Source organism: Carcharodon carcharias, chromosome 30 (assembly GCF_017639515.1).
Source record: "Carcharodon carcharias isolate sCarCar2 chromosome 30, sCarCar2.pri, whole genome shotgun sequence".
Classification (NCBI taxonomy): domain Eukaryota; kingdom Metazoa; phylum Chordata; class Chondrichthyes; order Lamniformes; family Lamnidae; genus Carcharodon; species Carcharodon carcharias.
Genome location: NC_054496.1, coordinates 19,409,721 through 19,432,877, shown reverse-complemented (window position 1 = coordinate 19,432,877; position 23,157 = coordinate 19,409,721). Strand labels below are relative to the sequence as shown.

At 44.2% G+C, this 23,157-nt stretch overlaps 1 protein-coding gene across 3 annotated transcripts in view; it reads right to left on the bottom strand.

Annotated features, from left to right (window-relative positions):
• The window catches only part of LOC121271366 (adhesion G protein-coupled receptor E3-like), a 54,142-nt gene that overhangs the window by 9,829 nt on the left and 21,156 nt on the right, over positions 1–23,157 (bottom strand). For 2 of the 3 annotated variants that reach the window (XM_041177329.1, XM_041177332.1), the window contains exons 6-15: positions 18,794–18,886; positions 17,393–17,451; positions 16,684–16,785; positions 14,864–15,041; positions 13,684–13,803; positions 7,513–7,712; positions 7,228–7,398; positions 4,125–4,322; positions 2,095–2,327; positions 258–324 (exon numbers count right to left, since the gene is read on the bottom strand). In XM_041177329.1, the coding sequence (XP_041033263.1) occupies positions 258–324; positions 2,095–2,327; positions 4,125–4,322; positions 7,228–7,398; positions 7,513–7,712; positions 13,684–13,803; positions 14,864–15,041; positions 16,684–16,785; positions 17,393–17,451; positions 18,794–18,886 (1,421 nt within the window). The remainder of the gene's footprint in view (positions 1–257; positions 325–2,094; positions 2,328–4,124; positions 4,323–7,227; positions 7,399–7,512; positions 7,713–13,683; positions 13,804–14,863; positions 15,042–16,683; positions 16,786–17,392; positions 17,452–18,793; positions 18,887–23,157) is intronic. The other variant, XM_041177331.1, reaches the window with a different exon arrangement.

Here is a 23,157-nt window from a genome sequence, read left to right as displayed (position 1 = left end):
GTGTGAGTTGGGATGGAGGCAGCAGTGTGTTTAATGAGCTCAAGTTTACAGGGGCTAGAAGGTGTGAGGCCAGCCAGGAGAGAATTGAAACAGATAAATCTAGAGGGAACAAAGGCATGAATGAAGGTTTCAGCAGCAGAAAGGCTGAGGCAGGGGCCTCAAAGGAGGAATTAACTTTATTGCACATCTGAACCATAATCACCTAATAAAATGAACTACAACAGCACAATCTCAATTTGGATAATAAAGAAACTTACCCCGATTATCACACACACAGGCCCCAAGAAGCTCCAGATGAATCTTCTATGTGTTTGTAGCCAGCAGCTGCAAGTTAACAACAGAAGATTTGTAATTAAAATTTGGATGCATTAAATATTCAGCAACATTATGATCCAAGTGTCAGGTAACCAGCTAGGCTCATGTGGAACGTAAATGCTAGCAGGGACTGGTTGGGCTGAATGACCTGTATCTCTGCTGCATTTTCTACATGGAGATCCACGCTCTTTACTGATTTGGCAGAGTGGCAGAGGACACTGCAACTGGCTCAACAACCTCTGCCCAAGGAAGGAAGAAATGAGATCAGCTAGTGCTCCTTGTGGCTATCTGGTGATTGCTGCAACTGTGTAGAAATCAGCTAACAACAGAGGATTGGGATGCCTTATCTGGTCAAAGAGCCCTCTGCCACTTACTGTAGATTCATGGATGAATGCTATTTTGGTGAAATGGCTCAATATTCTAGAGAGTTAGAGTCAAGAGAATGGGGAGGAAATTAGAGGGAGAATCAGTGAATCTAAAAGCCATAGAACAAGGTTTAAGACATGCACACAGTAAATTATACCACATAATTACTCTTTAGCATGAAGCTTTATCTCCTATACTTATGTCCACTTTATCTCTCTCACCATTGAAAGGAGCAATTAGTGTGAAAATTGATTCCAGACAAACACAAACCCTTCCATAGGTTTGAACCCTTGTCTACGTTGAGTTGACTGATCTCCTTTAGGATCGGCAACAGGAGGGCAAATTTCAGCCAAAAGCTCTAGCTCCTGGAAACATTTGTGAATTTGGCCCAGGACAGAATTGGGTTCGTCTGTGATTCTGCCTTCAGGCGAACAGCTAACGTTTGCTGCTGATGCCTATGAGCGAAAAATGACCAATTTAGTGATTTACCAAGGGAGTGAGAGCCACTATACAATGCTAACCTGGTGCAGATATTACAAGGTCATTGGGTGTTTGGCTGTTTCTATACTGTTGAGTTGCTGGAGTTAATTGTGTTGCACAATAGAAAGAAAGAATTGCATTTATATGGCACCTTTTATGGCCTCAAGATGTCCCACTGTGCCTTATCTGAAGTGTAGTCACTGTTACAATATGGGAAATAGGGCAACCCATTTGCACAAAGCAAGCTCTCACAAACAGAATTGTTTTTTTGTGATGTTGGTTGAGGGATAAATAATGGCCAGGATACAGGGATAACTCCACTGCTCTTCTTCAAAATAGTTCCATGGGATCCTTCACATCCACCTGAAAGGGCAGGTTTAATGTCACAACGGAAAGCCACCACTTCCAACAGTGCAACACTCCGTCACCAGCATATCAACATAGATTTGGTGCTCAAATCTGTAGAGCGGGACTTGAGCCCAATCCTTCTGACTCTGAAAGATTGGGTCTGAAAAACAGGGTCTCAATTTAATGTCTCCTTGACCTACCTTTCGCTCACCTGTCCTAATCTCCTTTCATGGGTTGGCATCAAAATTTTGTTTGATAACATTCCTGTGAAGCATCTTGGGACATTAGTGCATTAAAGGCACTATAAAAATGCAAGTTGTTGTCTCACTGAAAGACAGCATCGCTGATAATACAGCATTCCCTCTGTAGTGCACTGGCAGTCTCAGCCTGGATTTTGTGTTCAAGCCTCTGAAGTGTCTCTTGAACCCACGACCCTCAGACTCAGAGTTCCAAGGCTCAAGATCATGTCAGAAATAACAAGCTTTTTCCAGTCTCCTGATCAGCCAAGAACAGGTTCAGCGAATGTGTCAACTTTAAGTTAACAACTTGCATTGTAAGGCTCAAAAATCATGAGACATTACTTACTGTCTGGATGACCCATAGCCATTGTGATGCACTGCAGCAGAAACAACTACGATTACTGCAGGAACACCGTAGCCAAAGGGGTACATGTATTTCCTAATTTTTTCAAAATGGGGAACCCTCAATTTTCTGATGTTTCTAACCATGAGGTAGAGCTGGATTCCCTCCAGAAACATCCAAACAAATGCTGCCAGGAACAAGTAGTGTAAAAATCCCGCTATAATCCCACACACCACCTGAAACAATAAGAAACGTCATGAGAATCTTTCACAGGCCACTTAATGTTAACTTTCCAATGATACATCTGAGTTCAGTACCGATATGTTTGCACATAAGAACAGGAGGAGGCCTTCCAGCCCCTCGAGCCTGTTCTGCCGTAGCATTCACGCCACACAAGTGCCAGGCAATGACCATCTCCAACAAGAGGGAAACTCCCCTTGACATTCAATAGCATTACCATCACTGAATCCCACACTACCAACATCCTGGCGGTTACCATTGATCAGAAACTGAACTGGACCAGCCATATGAATGCTGTTGCTATAAGAACAGGTCAGAGGCTGGGAAATCTGTGGCAAGTAACTCACCTCTTGCCTCCTCAAAGCCTGTCCACTATCTACAAGGCACAAGTCAGGAGTGTGATGGAATACTCCCCACTTTCCTGAATGAGTGTAGCTCCCACAACACTCAAGCTTGACACTTTCCAGCACAAAGCAGCCCACTTGATTGGCACCTCTTCCAGCACTTTAAACATTCACGCCATCCACCGCCAATGCACAGTAGTAGGAGTGATAAAGTTTGGCACACCATTAAACATGAATTTCAAAATAAAGTTGAGATATGAAGAAAAGATGCAACTTGCTGAGCAAATATAGAGCAATAAGTTGATAATTAAAGAGTGATTAACAAAAGTCACCATTAGAGTGCGAGAGGGGCAGAGTCTGTTTGTCTGGCTCACTCCCAATCTCTTGATACTCACTCATTTACCCTCACCATCTGTGTGTGGGTGTGATTATGCATTGGTGTGCAGGGGTGAAGGTGAGTGGGAATCCTGAGATTGTGTATGAGCTAGACGCCACACATACACTTACCACACTGACTCAACCTCTCCCCCACACTCCCACACTCTCTCCCCCACTCACTCATTCTCTCCCGCAACTCACTCACTTGCTCTCATCCCCCCACACTCCCAAACTCACTCACTCTCTCTCCCACACTCACTCAATCACACTCTCTCTCCCACATCCCTGGGCAGTGAGTCTTTTATCCTTACTACACCTCTGCCACCCCCCACTACCCCCAACTTGTGAGCTAATCAGCAGCAAATGCAGGAGAGGAAAGCCCGTGATTGGAGGAGCAGGTTCTCTCAGAATCTTCCACCTGCATTTATCAGCATTGTGAAAACTACCTCTGAGGGCCACATGCAGCCCATGGGCCAGACGCTGGACAAGCCTGATCTACAAGATGCACTGCAGCAACGCACCAAGGCTCCTTCCTAACAGCATTGTGAGTGTAACTACACCACATGGACTGCAGAGGTTGAAGAAGGTCTCATCACCATTTTCTCAAAGGCCATTAGGGATGAGCAATAAATGCTGGCCTAGCCAGCAACAACCACATCCCGTGAACAAATAATTAAAAAAAAATTAGATCAGGGTTGACCTCAAACTCACATTTACCTATCTTTGTTCTATATCCCGTAATACAAAAACTAACAAAAATCTATCGACCTCAGTTTTGTGTCAATTAAATCCCACCACCCCCAGGACTGGGTAAAATTTACACACTGCCTGAGATTGACTTGGAAACTTGGTTGAGGGTGCAAACCAATGTTGCAGCCGATTTCATCAATTTCCATACTAAGGTTAGGTTAAAACTGCCTCCACCAAAACCCCACCAACATTTTTCAGTCTTACTTATTCCTAATTAACAATTTTATATAACCTACTTGAGTTTGGATCACAAGCACCACACGATGTGATCCCAGTACAACCCACCTCTCGTGCACTGCTGGCTATGTAGGGGACTCTTACCTGGTTTCTGGTTCTGTTGACTCCAACTATGAAGAGCAGCTCTGCCAGGAACAGACTCAGACACAGCTGCGTGTGGGTGGCAGTTACAGCACTCTTAAGTTGCTTCCAAAAGACAAAAATTCCAATAGCAATAGCAAGACACACCAATGATACAGGGATCCCGATGAGTGTGATTATAATAAGAGCAACAGGCTCTGTCTACAAGGGAATAAGAAAAACATATTAAAATACTTTGTTTATGACCAATTCTTATTAACAATGTAGATTCCCATTCCTTAAGCATTCCGCAACTTAATTGATCTTTGTATCATACAGCACAACAGGGGGCCATATATCCCATTGAGCCTTTGCTGGTTCTTTGAAAGAACTATCCTCCTGATCTATCGCCACAGTCCTCCAAGTTTAGTTGATAGTTAATGACAGAGAACTGGAATCTTCTATGTGACAGAAGACGTGTTCAAAAATGGTTGTAAGAATAAGCCCAGCAATTACAGACCAGTCAGTTTAACTTCAGTGGTGGGGAAGCTACTAGAAACAATTATTCAGGATAGAATTAGTAGTCACATGGAAAAATGTGGGTTCATTAGAAAGAGCCAGCATGGATTTCTAAAGGGGAAATCGTGCCTAACTAACTCGCTGAAATTTTTTGAAGAGGTAGCAGAGAGTGTTGATGAGGGTAATACTGTTGATTTGCACATGGACATTCAAAAGGCATTTGACGCAGTGCCACACAATAGACCTGTGAAGAAAGTTATGGCTCAAGGAATAAAAGGGACAGTAGCAATGTAGATACAAAATTGATGAGTAATAGGAAACAGAGAGTAAAGGTCAATGGATATTTTTAGGGCTGGAGGAAAGTTTGTAGTGGAGTTCCCCAGGAGTCAGTATTGGGACCTTTGCTTTTCCTGATATATATTAATTATCTAGAACTTGGTGTGCAGAGAACAGTTCCAAAGTTTGCAGATGATACGAAACTTGGAAGCATTGTAAACTGTGAGGAAGATAGTGTGGAACTTGAAAAGGACATAGAAGAGTTGGTGGAGTGAGCAGGTAGATGGCAAATGAAGTTCAATGTGGAGAAGTGTGAGGTGATGCATTTTGGTAGGAAGAACGTGGGGAGACAATATAACATAAGGGTTACTATTCTTAAGGGAGTGCAGGAACAGAGGGACCTGGATGTATATGTGCATAGATCATTGAGGTAGAGAGAGCAGTTAATAAAGTATACAGTATCCTAGGCTTTATTAATAGGGACATAAAGTGCAAGAGCAAGGATCTTGTCCTGAGCTTAGGTAAGACACTAATTAAACCTCAACTGGAGTATTGTGCTCAGTTCTGGATGCCACACTATAGGAAGGATGTGAATGTGTTGGAGAGAGTGCAGAGGAGGTTTACAAGAATGGTCAGGGATGAGAAACTTTAGTTATGAAGATAGATTGGAGAGGGGATTTGATTGAGGTGTTCAAAATGATGAGGAGGCTGGATTGAGTAGATAGGGAGAAACTGTTCCGTTCATAAAAGAATCAAGAACAAAAGGGCACAGATTTAAAGTGATTTGCAAAAGAAGCAAGTATGATGTGAGAAAAAAACTTTTTCTCACAGAGAGTGATTCGAGTCTGGAATGCTCTGCCTGGAAGTGTGGTGGAGGCAGGTTCAATCGAGGCATTCGAGAGGGCATTAGGTGATTATTTGAACAGAAACAATGTGCAAGGATATGGGGAAAAGACAGGAGAATGGCACTAAGTCATAATGCTTATTTAGAGAGCCACTGCAGACATGATGGGCTGATTAGACTCCTTCTGCACCATAACAATTCTGTGATTCTGAGACTTCTGATATAAAATGAACCTCTAATGTCTCCACCAAGAAGTTCCTTTTTTATACAAAGCCCCTTATTTTCCCTTCAATATTGTGAACAAATCCCAATCACCTTCATGTCTTGAAGAATGCATCCACCTTTTGCTGGAGGGACCACTGACATCTGTTCTGCCCCAGAGACCTCAAGACTACCTCTCCCAGTCTCTCTTTCCTTCTACATCCTGCAGGCTTTTAACACCCAAATTCAGTGTCACCAAACCATTACTTCTTGACTCACCCCATCTTTTTGATGGTTGGGGAGTCTAGGGCTAGGAGACATTGACTAAAATTCAGAGCCCGGCCTTTCAAGGGTGAAATTAGGAAACACTTCTTCACACAAAGGGTTGGTAGACATTTGGAACTCTTCCGCAAACACCAATTGATACTGGGTCACTTGTTAATTTTAAACCTGAAATTGATAGATTTTAGTTAACCACAGGTATTCAAATATATTAGGCAAAGATGGGTATATGGAGTTTGCTCACAGATCAGCCATGAGCTCATTAAATGGTGGAAAAGGCTTGAAAGGCTAAATGACCTCCTCATGTTCCTATGGTCCCCTGATCTTTTGCTAGCCTCCATATTATCTTGCACTCCAGGCCCTGATTCCTTAACAAGGTTTCTGAATGAAACAAATTACAGTGCAAAAGAGCAGACCCAGAGTAGGTAGGAGGGTAATTAATCATAGTCCACAATGGACTGTAGGCATCTCTCACTATTAGAGACACAATAGGTTATATAGCTTGACTGGCACCATTCTGCATCAAACATGGGGCAGATGAGGGGGCAAGTCCCAAGTTCACCTCAAATGGAATGATAACTGAATCTGCACTGTTGGTGTAATTCTGAACCAAATGTTAGCCTTCTGGCCAACTGAGCTAATTGATCCACAGATTTAGAGTAAGCTGAAGATAAATGTCAATCTTACACAGCAGGAACATTCATTGCCAAGTACTATCTGATTGTATTCCTGGGCTCAATGGTAATATTGCTGACTCTGATCCACAAGGTATAGGGTTCAAACCCCACCCCAGGCTGTCGGGTGTGGTGGAAGCCCATGAAACTCCCTCCTATCATAATTCCCTATTCATTGATATAAAGATGATTGCATTCTTGTTGTGGCCTGTCAGACTGCTAATCAGCCTGTGACTACAACAACCTTAACCTCACATTCAGGGCCTATATTGTTTGGTTGCCATAACCACAGTACTAACTATGAAGAACATTGATGAATAAGCCTTTATACCTGCCATTCATAAGGAGTCATCAGCAGAGCGAGGCTAGAAAACCGACTACATCGACACCAGGTATGCGTTCCATTGGAATCTCCCATAATGCACCCTCTGCGAGACCAATAGCTTTTTCCAGCCGCATAATTCCAGTTGGCACAGTGCAATTCCGAATTACCTTCAGCTTCCTGTGGACAGCGAAGATTACATTTTATCAGCCACTGTTACCGGGCTAGGTATAAATTGGTAAACAGTCCATGTACGTCAAACTGTACGGCAAACTAGCACAAGTCTTTACAAACCTCAGTGTGTTTGAAAGTGAAGTTCGCTGTTGGGTCAAATCTAAGGTTGTCACTGTTAGTTATCACGGCTGAAACCACATTTGAGATCAATCGAAATGGCTTCAGTTTTCCATCAGTGGGACTGAGGTTGAAAATGCTTCCATTCAGGGTGGAGTCCATGTTGTTGAAGGCGATCAATGCCACAGCAGCAAAATCTGTTACTGTGGAAAGTGTTAAATGTTACTAACGCTGGAGTGAAATCCATGGGGGTAGATGATGTCTATAATGTTATATATATAAAAATCCTGTTGCATACGAACATAAGAATTAGGAGCAAGAATAAACCATGCAACCTGTCATGCCTGCTCCGCCACTCAATACGATCATGGCTGATCTTCAGCTTCAAATCCACTTTCCCGCCTCTTCCTCAAATCCTTTTGATTCCCTGAGAAACCAAAGGTCTACCTATCTCAGCTATAAATACATTCAATGATGGCACATCCATACTCTCTGGGGTAGAGATTTACAAAGATCCATAACACTTTGAATGAAGAAATCTCTCCTCATTGATCATCCCCTTATCCTAAGACTGTACCCCGTGTTATGGATTCCCCAGCCAAGGGAAACAGCCTTCCAGTGTCTATCCTGTCAAGCCCCTTCAGAATCTTGTATATTTCAATGAGGTCACGTCTCATTCTTCTAAACTCCAGAAAATATAGACCCAATTTACTAATATAGAACAATCTTCTCATGTCAGGGACCAATTTAGTGAGCCTTCGTTGTACTGCCTCCAAGGAAAGTATATCCTTCCTTAAATATGGAGACCAAATCCGCACACAATATTCCAGGTGTGGTCTCACCAAGTTCTGCACAATTGTAGCAAGAAACCCTTATTCGTATACTCCGATCCTCTTTCAATAAAGGCCAAAATGTCATTTGCTTTCCTAACTGTTTGCTACACCTGCAAGCTAACTTTCTGTAGGGGTTCCTTGTAGGGGTACACCCAACTCCCTCTGAATATCAACATTTACAAGTCTCATGCCTGTTAAAAATTTTTATACTTTGCTATTTTTGTGACCAAAGTAATAGCCTCATACTCCCCCGCATTGTAGTCTATCTGCCACCTTGTGGCCAACTCACTTAAGCTATCCATATCTCTGCAGAACCAGAGCAGATCTGGGAGATTGGGTGGGTCAGTTCGGGTTCCCTCTCCTCCAGGTTTGTCCTGGAGTCTCCTGGAATTAAAGATTAGTCTCCTGGTCACCAGTGCTACCAACAGGCAGGAGAAAAAGCAGAGTGGCATTAAATGTTTTGCACATTTCATTTATTAGTGTTAAAAAACAGGGAGATGGAACAAAAGTAACAGGTAAAAACTCAGCAGGTCTGGCAGCATCGGTGGAGAAGAAAAGAGTTGACGTTTCGAGTCCTCATGACCCTTCAACAGAACTGATTTTTCTTTACAATGAGAGGGGTGAAATATAAGCTGGTTTAAGGTGGGGGGAGAAGTGGGGGGCGGGGAGGTGTTGTTGTAGGGACAAGCAAGCAGTGATAGGAGCAGATCATCAAAAGATGTCACAGACAAAGGAACAATAGAACATAGAGGTGTTGAAGTTGGTGATATTATCTAAATGAATGTGCTAATTAAGAATGGATGGTAGGGCACTCAAGGTATAGCTCTAGTGGGGGTGGGGGGGCATAAAAGATTTAAAAATAATGGAAATAGATGGGAAAAGAAAAATCTATATAAATTATTGGAAAAAAAAACAAACAAAAGGAAGGGGGAAGAAACAGAAAGGGGGTGGGGATGGAGGAGGGAGCTCAAGATCTAAAGTTGTTGAATTCAATATTCAGTCCGGAAGGCTGTAAAGTGCCTAGTCGGAAGATGAGGTGCTGTTCCTCCAGTTTGTGTTGGGCTTCACTGGAACAATGCAGCAGGCCAAGGACAGACATGTGGACAAGAGAGCAGGGTGGAGTGTTAAAACGGCAAGCGACAGGGAAGTTTGGGTCATTCTTGCGGACAGACCGCAGCTGTTCTGCAAAGCGGTCGCCCAGTTTACTTTTGGTCTCTCCAATGTCGAGGAGACCGCATTGGGAGCAACGAATACAGTAGACTAAGTTGGGGGAAATGCAAGTGAAATGCTGCTTCACTTGAAAGGAGTGTTTGGGCCCTTGGACTGTGAGGAGAGAGGAAATGAAGGGGCGGGCGTTACATCTTTTGCGTGGGCATGGGGAGGTGCCATAGGTGGGGGTTGAGGAGTAGGGGGTGATGGAGGAGTGGACCAGGGTGTCCCGGAGGGAACGATCCCTACGGAATGCCGACAGGGGGGGTGAAGGGAAGATGTGTTTGGTGGTGGCATCATGCTGGAGTTGACGGAAATGGCGGAGGATGATCCTTTGAATGCGGAGGCTGGTGGGGTGATAAGTGAGGACAAGGGGGACCCTATCACGTTTCTGGGAAGGAGGAGAAGGCGTGAGGGCGGATGCGCGGGAGATGGGCCGGACACGATTGAGGGCCCTGTCAACGACCGTGGGTTGAAAATCTCGGTTAAGGAAGAAGGAGGACATGTCAGAGGAACTGTTTTTGAAGGTAGCATCATCGGAACAGATGCGACGGAGGCAAAGAAACTGAGAGAATGGGATGGAGTCCTTACAGGAAGCGTGGTGTGAGGAGCTGTAGTCGAGGTAGCTGTGGGAATCTGTAGGCTTGTAATGGATATTGGTGGATAGTCTATCACCAGAGATTGAGACAGAGAGGTCAAGGAAGGGAAGGGAAGTGTCAGAGATGGACCACGTGAAAATGATGGAGGGGTGGAGATTGGAAGCAAAATTAATAAATTTTTCCAAGTCCCGACGCGAGCATGAAGCAGCACCGAAATAATCATCGATGTACCAGAGAAAGAGTTGTGGAAGGGGGCCAGAGTAGGACTGGAACAAGGAATGTTCCACATACCCCATAAAGAGACAGGCATAGCTGGGGCCCATGCGGGTACCCATAGCCACATCTTTTATTTGGAGAAAGTGAGAGGAGTTTAAGGAGTTCAGTGTGAGAACAAGTTCAGCCAGACGAAGGACAGTAGTGGTGGATGGGGATTGTTCGGGCCTCTGTTCGAGGAAGAAGTTAAGGGCCCTCAGACCATCTTGGTGGGGGATGGAGGTGTAGAGGGATTGGACGTCCATGGTGAAGAGGAAGCGGTTGGGGCCAGGAAACTGGAAATTGTTGATGTGACGTAAGGTGTCAGAGGAATCATGGATGTAGGTGGGAAGGGACTGGACAAGGGGAGAGAGAGGGGAGTCAAGTTAACGAGAAATGAGTTCTGTGGGGCAGGAGCAAGCTGACACAATCGTTCTACCAGGACAGTTCTGTTTGTGGATTTTGGGTAGGAGGTAGAAGTGGGCTGTCTGAGGTTGGGCGACTATCAGGTTGGAAGCTGTGGGAGGAAGATCCCCAGAGGAGCTGACGTCAGTGACAGTCCTGGAAACAATGGCTTGATGTTCAGTGGTGGGGTCATGGTCCAGGGAGAGGTAGGAGGAAGTGTCTGTGAGTTGACGCTCAGCCTCCATGAGGTAGAGGTCAGTGTGCCAGACAACAACAGCACCACCCTTGTCAGCAGGTTTGATGACAATGTCAGGGTTGGACTTTTACCCACCTCCAATATTCTCCCTCCACCTGGACCCCTCCCTCTGGATTCTTACCTTCTCTTGATCTTTTCATTGAGAACTGTCGGCGCAACATTAGTCGTCTCAATTTCGCAGATTTATCACTTATCACCCCACCAGCCTCCGCATTCAAAGGATCATCCTCCGCCATTTCTGCCAACTCCAGCATGATGCCACCACCAAACACATCTTCCCTTCACCCCCCCTGTCGGCATTCCGTAGGGATCGTTCCCTCCGGGACACCCTGGTCCACTCCTCCATCACCCCCTACTCCTCAACCCCCACCTACGGCACCTCCCCATGCCCACGCAAAAGATGTAACACCTGCCCCTTCACTTCCTCTCTCCTCACAGTCCAAGGGCCCAAACACTCCTTTCAAGTGAAGCAGCATTTCACTTGCATTTCCCCCAACTTAGTCTACTGTATTCGTTGCTCCCAATGCGGTCTCCTCTACATTGGAGAGACCAAACGTAAACTGGGCGACCGCTTTGCAGAACAGCTGCGGTCTGTCCGCAAGAATGACCCAAATCTCCCTGTCGCTTGCCATTTTAACACTCCACCCTGCTCTCTTGCCCACATGTCTGGTCTTGGCCTGCTGCATTGTTCCAGTGAAGCCCAACGCTTCAGCACCTCATCTTCCGACTAGGCATTTTACAGCCTTCCGAACTGAATATTGAATTCAACAACTTTAGGCCTTGAGCTCCCTCCTCCATCCCCACCCCCTTTCTGTTTCTTCCCCCTTCCTTTTTGTTTGTTTTTTTTTCCAATAATTTATATAGATTTTTCTTTTCCCATCTATTTCCATTATTTTTAAATCTTTTATGCCCCCCACCCCCACTAGAGCTATACCTTGAGTGCCCTACCATCCATTCTTAATTAGCACATTCGTTTAGATAAAATCACCAACTTCAACACCTCTGTGTTCTTTTGTTCCTTTGTCTGTGACATCTTTTGATGATCTGCTCCTATCACTGCTTGCTTGTCCCTACAACAACACCCCCCCTCAACTTCTCCCCCCACCTTAAACCAGCTTATATTTCACCCCTCTCATTGTAAAGAAAAATCAGTTCTGTTGAAGGGTCATGAGGACTCAAAATGGCAACTCTTTTCTTCTCCGCCGATGCTGCCAGACCTGCTGAGTTTTTCCAGGTAATTCTGTTTTTGTTTTGGATTTCCAGCATCCGCAGTTTTTTGTTTTTATCAAAAATAACAGGTGCTTGACTGAGCGGGATGGTTGGAGACTAGAAGATGGGACAAAACTTTCAGGAATACATTTAATCAGAGTTGGCAATCCTAATGTCAGAAGCATCACACAGTTTGGACATTGCCTAATCTACGTAACAAAGACAAAAGTTCCTTTCCTACATTCTAACAACAAATTTTACAATCTTTCTAAAGGAATTAAATATGAAGATGCAATTTCCAATTTCACATAAAAATGTGGGTAATCAATTATAAGAGAGAAAGGCTTGCATTGATATAGCACCATTCACACCCTCAGGATGTCCCAAAGCCCTTTATAGCCAATGAGGTACTTTCTGATGGGTAACTTTTATAATGTAGGAAACACGGTGGCCAATTTGCACACAGCAAGCTCCCACAAACAGCATTGTAATAATGGCCAGATCATCTGGTTTTTCTAGTGATGTTGGTTGAAGGATAAATATCGGACAGGACAATAGGGAGAAGATCCCTGCTCTTCTGTGAAATAGTACCAAGGAAGGAGGCCCATCATCCGCTTCTCAAGGGCAACTAGGGAATGGGCAATAATGCCCATCTCACCAGTGATGTCAAATCTGAGAAAAATTCAAAATCATTCCGGGAGCTGACCACTTTTCAATGTACCTCTATGGCTGTCAGCCAAAGCCCCTCTCACCCTCTCCAGCTGTAGATAAGTGCAGCAATATTTTATTTCCAAACTCTCATGCACCCATTGGACCGAGGCCAAGTTTTCCATGTGCTCACACGTTCCCCAGCATTTGAGATTCCAGCGTGCATGTGCAAAAAATACCCACAGTACCAAACAGCATACATAACGTATAGGGCCTTGTCAGAGCCACTAAGCACTGTGGGAACGGAGCAAGCCATAAGAGCGACCGAGTGCCATCATTTCACTACGGCTGCAGGCACACTTTTTGTAGTGTAAAGGATTACTGTAAATAGAGAGGCCACATCATCAGTGATGTAAGATCACATGGCAACAGAGTATGCTGAAAGATAGTTCTATGTGAAACCTCATGCTAAGCCTTATCCTATATATAGTTCGAAAAATGTTTAATAAAAGTTAAAGTTTACAAACAGCCTTGCCTCCAGCAGTCTCCATTGATTCTAACCAAGGACAACCAAAGCTAGGACTCATATGATGATACTCGGTTTTATTATGGCATTTATTGGTGTTCCAATGTCCTTCCCACGCTATTCCCAGGGGCTGAATGCCCTGAAACATTCTGCATTTAGATTTAATCATGAAAGTAAGTACAGGTGTTGTCTGAGAGTAATTGAACTAGAAACGAATTATAAGAACATTAAATTTACCCTTCGTTACTTCTCTGGTGACTGCACTTTGAGAGATATCTATAAAGTTGCCCTTTGCCTGGAGTCTGATTCTCTCAGGTGCTGAAACATTTTTCCCTCGAAAGGATCGTATTTCCAAATCTAAAAAGTGAAGGAAAGAAGATCTGTAAATGTTCCCTGTCACACTGAGATGAACTTCTGCATTAACTAAATGTAAATGTTCTCAGGGATAAGTTTAAAAGAAGGATATGCATTATATAGCGCCTTTCACTGCCTCAGGGCATCCCAACGCACCTTGTAGATAATGAAGTACCTTTTTTGAGTGTATTCAATGTGGTAATATATGAAATGCGGCAAACAATTTGCGCACAGCAAGCTCCCCATAAGAACAATGAAATAATAACCAAATAATCTTTTTATTGATTTTCTTTAAGGGATAAATATTGGGCAGGAAACCAGGGATAATTCACCTATTCTTCCTCAAAACAGCCAAGGGATCTTTCACATCCTTTCACATGAGGGAGCAGAAAGAACCTTGGTTTAACGTCTCATCTGAAAGACGGCACCTCTAACAGTGCAGCACTGCTTCAGTACTGCATTGGGATTGTCAGCTGGGATATTGTGCTTCTGTCTCTGCCTGGAATCAATGGGATGAAAGCCAAACAGGCTCTACAACTTATCAGGACTGCCAGAAGATGACAGTGAACATTATCCTCTTGGTGCTTGTAGCATTTTGAATTCAGTGGCCTAAGTTTTGTTCTCTAAACAAAATAATTCTCATTTTCAAACAAATTCCACATTGTGCGCATCGTGAAGAATGCCAGTAAATATTATGCCTCACATCATACACATACACACATGCACATGTATATTGTAAGGTGCTGGGCATAGTTCGGTAGGTCTTATTAAGATATGTGTGTTCTTAGTCTTTGTAGTGAGGTACAGTGAAGGTCCATGTTAGGAGCTGTCTCCATGCTTGCGACTATCAAACACTACAGTGACCTCTACATGTGGGTCATGTGTTCCCTTACATTACTGTGTGGGCAGTACTGTACTCAGTCCCATGTTAACCCTTTATGTGCCAGACTTATACGACAATGCATACACACGTGCGCACAGACACAAAGCTATACATGCACACACACATACACACACATATCTCAAGAAAAAACATCGAATAAAATTTGTCTGCTGAACGTACCAATATTTTCAGTTGATTCAATTCTCCTCTCCTGATCAGAAAAATTTAGACTGGCAACGATTGCAGAGTTTTCCACAGATTGCAGGAATATGGAAGCCAAATAGAGCCGCTCTTCCTTTTCCAAGTTGCCCCACAGGGAATCATTCCTCAGTAGGTCACTTGCAGCTGAAATGATTTTCTGCAGAGGACAAAACATTTTATTTGCATCCCCATGAAAACTGGGCCATTTTTTCAAAAGTTTTCTTATTTAAAGATATTCCTGCTACAAACTCTGTTCTCTAGCCACCAATTCCATTCCCCTCACCTTGGCCACTGTCTCACATTGAACCAGGTTTTTCTCAGCCTCATTGTCCTAGTTGACCCCAAGCTGAGCTTCCAACCCCACATCCTCTCCGTCACCAAGACTTGTGTACTTCCATATCCGCTCCTTGTTCACCCAGACACAACCATTCCAAGCTTCCCTGGTAGGTTTCCCATCTTCCACCCACTATAAACTTGAGGTTACGCTCATGCAAAACTCTGCTACCCATAACTGAAGTCGCACCATCTCGTTCAAACATTGTTGTCGTTGATTCTCCCTCAATTCGAGGATGACATCATCTCAGGGTCTTGAGTTTCTGCCATGGGTCTTCAAGCAACTGAGAACAGACTCGCGGGTCTTTAGGAACATTGGCAGGATGGCGCATGAGGTAGTGGGATCCGGAGTGCAGATTTTCTTCCATTCCTTTCTTTCATTGCCCGCTGCCCAACCTCTTCATTAAGGCGTTGCGACTCAAAGCGTGGTGCAGTTTGATGGGCAAGTTGGTGCCATTCTGAACGATTGGTAGCAAGCTCCACCCAGCCACGAAGGTCAATGCCTCCGCACTTCAAGGAGAACTTCAGAATGTCTTTGTAGCATTTTCTGAGAGTTGGGAGAGCAGAACTTGGCGGGGAGAGGGTATTCAGTCATCTAGACATAGTGTCCAGTCGACCTACATTGATTTTGCAGGGGTTTTTCCTGAATGCTTGTGGACCTGGTTTCAAGAAAGACCTAGCATATGTTCAACGGTCCTCCAATTCAATCCAGAGTTATGAGGGAGGCATTGTTGATAGAATATTTTAAGTATTCTTATGTATCACTGATACATAGTTCAGATCTCCCTAATGACAACTGCTCTATACACTAGGACTTTTGTTGACTTGCAGAGGATTCTGCTGTCAAACACTTGCTGCTGTAGTTTGTAGAAGGCTGGACTGGTGAAGCTGATATGACTGGTGTTGGATCTCCTCATCAACAGTAGCCTTTTGAGAGAGGTATGGTGAGGTATTGGAAGTACTCAAAATGTTCCAGGATCTCTCCTTCAACATATATGGGTTGTGGAATATTTGGCTGACTATGTGTGGGTTAATATGAGTTTTATTTTGGCAGCATTTAAGAACAGGCCAAGTTTCTTGTATGCAAATTGAAGAGATCAAGAGTGACTTGCAAAATTGATACACAAAGGGCAATGATACTGCAGTCACGCAAACTGTAGATCATGATCTATGGTTCACCCATCACCCTATGCTCACTGGCCTACAGTGGCTCCTACATTCTTTTCAATCGTTCCATGGCCTCAACCACCCCCACCAACCCCCTCACTCCACCCCTTATCTCTGAAACCTCCTTCAACCTCCAAGATCCTCCAACTCTGGTTTCTTGTCCATTCCCCACTTTCTTCGCTCCACCACTGGCAGCCATGCCTTCAGACATCTAAACCCTAAGTTGTGGAACCTCCCAAGACTGAATTATTGATTTTACCCTGCGGAGACTGTACAAAGCATACTGTGCTGCTACTAACCTGAAATATAGGTTCACTCCTCTGAGCCTTGCACTGCTTATTCACCAGTACAACGATTGAATTAATCACAGAACAATACTTGTGGAATGTATACCATGAACTCTGTGAGAAGAAAGAAAATAAGTTTTGAAGATTGTCAGGATCAGAGAATAAAATTCAATCTGTTTGAAATTATCAATTTGCAAAATTTTCAGGAGTCAGCACAGATATACTGAGATCACACACAAAGAAACCATATGTATAATATTGCAAATACATTCACAAATATCATATAACTGATCAGATTCAGACATATATGAATACCTGTATCTACTTAGATAGCATATCTCACCTATAGATAGACTAATTGAAGATTGAGGAGTGAACAGAGAGAGACTTACCCTGTATTCAGCCAGTTCTGAACCTGATCTCTAAGTGGGTGAAACTGGTCTTCACCAAATAGCGCAAAACATGCTCTTTGTCAGTTGGCAGCTCCATTTTACACCATTCCATAATAGTATAGGAAAAATAACAGCCTGTTTCACATTACTGGCAAAGACCAAGTTCACCCCAACAGTGCTAGATGCTGGCAATGGGAAATAGGGCAATGTTCAATTCCGCAACACACATATCGTTCCCTTGATGGTTACAAAGCTTTATTGAAGTGTACCACATGCTGTTATTGGTACAGCTTTTTTATCTGGAATGGTAATGCGATGTGGTAAAATACCTGAATCTGCTGGTCCCAGTGAATGAAGCTGCACTGCTTCGGGTTAAACTGATTCTGATCTGCGAAGGCATGGAATTCAAAAATAATATAAGTAAATGAGAACCATGTACGCATTTATTTTTACTCATTCTGGAGATGTGGGTGGTGCTGGAAAGGCCAACATTTATTGTTGATCCCTGGTTACACTGAGTAAAAAATTACGTGCATTTATATAGTGCCTTTCATGATCACAGGACTATCCAAAGTGCTTTACTGAAAATAAAGTACTTTTGAAGTGTAGTCACTGTTGTAATGTAGGAAATGTGACAGCAAATTTGCACACAATGTGAAAATAACCAATGTTGAGAACAGACTGTCTTAATCGCAGACTGTTGCCGGCAGAGGATGACAGCGGTAACTAAGGAACAGGAGTTTGGATCAGGGACCAAAAACAATGGCTTCAGTCCTCCCAATATTTAATTAGAGGAAATTTCTGCTCCTCCAGTACTGCATGCCAGATAAGCAGTCTGACAATTTAGCAATAGTCAAGAGAGGTAATAGTGAGGTAGAGCTGCGTGTCATCAGCGTACACATGGGAACTAATACTGTGCTTTGGGATGATGTCACGGGGGGGGGGGGAGGAGGGGCGCCAAGGGTAAATCCTTGTGGGATATCAGAGGTAACATTGTGAGAGCAAGGAAGAGAAGCCATTGCAAGTGATTCTCTGGCACTGATTATATAGATAAGAATGGAATGAGGTGACAGTAGTTCTGCCCACCTGGTCAACAGTGGAGGGGTGCTGGAGGAGGATGTGTGGTCAACCATATGAAAGGCTGCAGACAGGTCAAGAAGGAAAAGTTTACCTTTGTCACAGTCACATAGGATGTCATGTATGACTTTGTTAAGAGCCATTTTGGTAATGTGGTGGGGTGGACACTTAATTGGAGGGATTCAAACATGGGATGCAAGGTGCATGTTGGCACATAGGGAGGTGGAGAGTGCATACATGAAGGTATATGTAAATGGTGAAACAGATATTTTGGGGATGGGATCCAGGGTGATTGATGAGTATAGGATTCATGATGGCGGGGTGGATTTAGTGACAGATAGAATACAGAGTTTCGGATAAACTGGAATTCAGATACAATGAAGGCACGTGGAGTTTTCAAGAAGTTGAGCCTGGAGGTGAAGAGGCCATGAATGATGACAAGGTGGAATCAAGTGATGTTGCAGAGGTAGAACAAACAGTCTGGAGATGGATAATATAGGGAGCTCGATAACAGCCTGCACTGGTGCAATATCTTTATCACAGAAAGAACAGAGTTTGAGCTGGTTCAGTCTGTCTGAGAATCACCACGAATAATTTCCACCCTAAATTTCATGCAGTATTACAATAGAGAGATTATTGACTTTCTTTTTTACCAATGCAGGTGTTGTTAGAACAGGTGTAGCTTCCAGGTATATTTGTGCAGAATTCCTGAGCACCACATGGATGTTTAAGACACTCGTCAATATCTGAAACCAAAAAAATCATATAAGTGTTTATTTGGGTGACGGCCATTTCACAGTCATGTTAATAATTGGGCAAATAAAGCTGCTTTCTGGTCCAAATTACTTTCAATACAGAAAACACATTAGGGATAATGTTTTGGACCATGCAGTAATGCAGATGGATTTAATAATTCTTCACAGGTTAAAAAAAAACCAGGTGCTGCCCAATAACAACAACAACATATATTTATATAGCAGCTTTAAAGTAATGAAACATCCCAAGGCGCTTCACAGGAGTATTAAAAAACAAAGTATGACACCAAGCCACATAGGGAGATATTAGGTCAGATGACCAAAAGTTTGGTCAAAGAGGTAGGTTTTAAGAAGTATCTTAAAAAAGGAGGACAGTGAGTAGAGTGGCAGAGAGAATTCCAGAGCTTGGGGCCTAGGCAACTGAAGGCATGGCCACCAATTTTATTTCTGTATTCTTTCATCAAATGTGGTCATTGCTGGCAAGACCAGAATTTGTTCCTCATCCTTAATTGCTCATGAACTGAGTAGCTTTCTGGGCCATTTCGGAAGGCAGTTAAGAGTTAATGACATTACTGTGGGTCTGGAGTCACATGTAGGCCAGACCAGGTAAAGATGGCATATTTCCTTCCTTCAAGGAAATAAGTGAACCAGATGGGTTTTTACAACAATTGATAGTACCTTCATGGTCACCATTACTGTGACTAGCTTCACATTCCAGATTGATTAATTGAACTTAAATCCCACCAGTTGCCGTACTGGGATTTAAACCCATGTACCTGAGCATCTGGAATACAAGCTCAGTGACGCTGCCACTACATCACTATCTCCCCTTATGCCACCAGTGGTGGAACAATTATAATTGGGGATGCACAAGAGGTCAGAATTAGGGGAACACATATTTTGGAGGGTTGTAGGGCTGGAGATTTCAGAGGTAGGGAGGGACAAGTCTTTGGAGGTTTTTGAAAATGAGGATGAGAATTTAAAAATCAAGATATTGCTTGACCAGAAGCCAATGTAGGTCAGCGAGCACGAGGATGACAGGGTGAATGGGACTTGTTGTGAGTTAAGATAAAGAGCAGCGATGTTTTGGATGACCTCAAGTTTACAGAGGATAGAATGTGGGAGGCCAGCCAGGAGTGCCTTGGAATAGTCGTGTCTCGAGGAAACAAAGGCATGGATGAGGGTTTTGATAGCCAATTTGCAGGGACAGGGGTGAAGTCGAGCAATTTTAGGGAGGTGAAAAAAGGTAGTCTCAATGATGTTGCGATAATGAGCTTGGGGGCGCTATTTACAGGTGTCAGCTTGAGTTCAGTGGTAATACTCTGACCGCTAGATTAGAAAGTTGTGTTTTCAAAGTTCCACTTTAGGAGTTTGAGCATATAATCCAGTGCAATAGTGAGGGAGTGCTGCACTGACAGAGTGCTGTCTTTTGGAGATGTTAAACCAAGGCACCATCTCAGGCGAATGTAAGATGTTCCATGACACTATTTCAAGCTGCAGGGGAGTCTTGGCCAATATTTAGCCCTCAACTGACATCACTTAAAATCATTGCTGCTTTCGGGAGCTTGCTGTGTGAAAACTGGCTCGTATATTTACTAAACTTCAATAATACTTCATTGGCTGCAAAGCATTTTGGGTCATCGATCTTGATGAAGTAAGTACAGCAGATCCTTGACTCCATACAAATAGGATGAGTACAACTAGCATAGACCAATTGGACCAAATGGCCTGAATCTGCACTGTAACTTCAGCTTAAAGACCAATGGGGTTGCTGTTTATTCTCATGGGGTTTTCTTCTTTAAATTAGCAGCAATTTTATGAAGTGCAGCACCAATAGTATCAGGAGCAACACTGACATCTACTCTGTCCTTTAAAAGTTAACCATCCTCCACAAAAAGATTCATATAACCCTGCTGAAGTGTGATTTAATCATTCTGTTCCAATTCTGGAATACACTTCAATGGATCAAGGTCATTAAGACTAGATGGATTGATCAGTAAGAGGCAATTATTTAGGAGTAAAGGAACAGAGTAGACCACATTCAGCCCCTCAAGGATGTTCTGCCATGCAGTTAGATCATGGCTGATCCATATCTAACTCCAATGACTGACCTTGATTACATAATCCTTTAGTACTCTTCCCTAACAACAATTTATCAATCTCAGTTTGGAAATGTCTAACTGATCCTCAGCTACAACAGTTTTTTAAGAGAGACAGTTCCAGATTTCCACTACATCTTGTATGAAGAAGTGCCTCCTGACATTACCGCTGAACAGCCTTGCTCTATTTTGAGGTTGTTGTTCTGGAATTTTCTACTAGAACAAATAGTTTCTCTCGCTATGTACTCTTTCAAATCTTTTAATCATCTCAAACACTTCAATTGGATCACCTTTGTACAAAAACCAGGAAGCCTGACAGACGTCGGGCGGAATCATCCCAGATTTGCACTAAGTGTGGTAGCGGGCAGGTTTTCAAACCGTATGATCCCAAACCCACCACATTATTTATGCACTCCAAGGAAAAATGATGGTTCCATGGCGAGCAGGCTCTCATTCATCCACGCACCACCAACTCGCTGCTTCATCGCCATACTTAAAGTCCAGCTGTGTGCACACAACATGGTGCTTCCAGACCACAGCTGCTGCAAAGAAGACATGGCCCTGAAAGGCAAAAGAACTGCAGCCCCCCAATTCAGCAACTCATCACTAGAATGCTTTGGATATCGTGGAGGCCTGCCAGGATGTCCTCTACCCTTGCTCTGGCCGCAAGATGGGCAGCAACCTCACCATTCCAGCTCAAAAGGTGGTGGCAGCGGTGGTCAGAGCTAATGCCCTTCAAATGAGGATAGCCACCCAGTGCCACGAGAGGATGAATGATCTCCTCCGTTCTGCCAGGGTAACTCGCTCTTCTCATCACTCTCAACTCACACTCACAAACCCAGCACACATCCAGAGGGATCTCACTCACTGCCAGCTCATGGACATCACCAGTCACTCTCTCACACACCTTTATGATCCTCATTCCATCCATGGGACCCTCACCACCCACACATGCCAGGCATACTTATCATTTGGACTAGCAGGCATCCTGCTTACACTTTCTCCATCTCTTATCGTGCAGGACAAACTGGCACACAACAACAGGGAGAGGTTGCAGACTGGTGAAGGAATGCCTGAAATCAAGGTCCTCACCTACCTTGCAAACAGAGCCATCCAGCTGGCTGGCAAAGAGTTAGACCAGTCCTGTGCTGATGGTGAGGTCGGCGGTGCTCTACCAAGTGAGGGCCCAGCAATGCAACATCCATCAATCAACTATGCTGTGAGCAATATGTCCTCTTTCACAGGCCACTGCCATGCATTAATTATCTCCCTTGCTTCCGCAGACGCATCAGGAAACCAGCCAATGGAGTCCATAACCCAGGGCCTCCAATCAAACCCCAAAGAAACCTCTGAAGAGAAATCTAAAGGCACCCTCCTTGAAGTCCCGTCACTGCGCTCACCCACACCCTCCACCGCCACAGAGGCACACACCTCGGTGGGACCTAGCTTTAGAATAGCCTCGGGATCACAATCTGGTAAGCACATTGCACTGTCTGATCCAAAGCAGGTGGCAGCAGGGACCTCCCTGGTGTCTGGCACTCGGAGAACTGCTGGAGGCCAGAAATTTGCTGAATCCAAATCTGATGACGAGCCTCTGGACTCGGTCATGTCACAGTTGCTGGAGTTGCAAAGGCAAGTTCAGGAACATCGGGAAGGGATGCCCGCTGCACTCCTCAGATTGCAAGGCACGATGGAGGAATCAGCCTTCAGACTGAGGTGATAGCACTGGCATGCCAATGCACCAAGGTCAACACTGTTAGGATGGCAGCTGCCATGGAGACCTTGGTCGAGGACTTCGCTCCTGCATTGCTGAGCGGAGTCAACTCTATCACTGGTGCCATAGTTGGCCTCCAACAGTGTGTATGCAAAAGGGATACCAGGCAGCTCGATCTCACTTCAGCTACCCCTTCTCCTCAAGGAGTCAGCCTGAGGGCCTTGGGCACCCAAAGGGAGGAGGATCAGCAGGTGCACATTCCGGCACCATCCACCCCAGTGACTCCAAGAATGTTCAGCCAATCCGAATCCCCTCTTCCTGTGACCTCAGCAACTCCAGTTCCACAGGCCAAGGAAGGTGGTGGTGCCACACAGCAGGACCCAGAAAGCAGGCCAGGGCCCCCCAAGTCTCTGACCTCCAGAGGACACATGCCAAGGTCATCACAGACA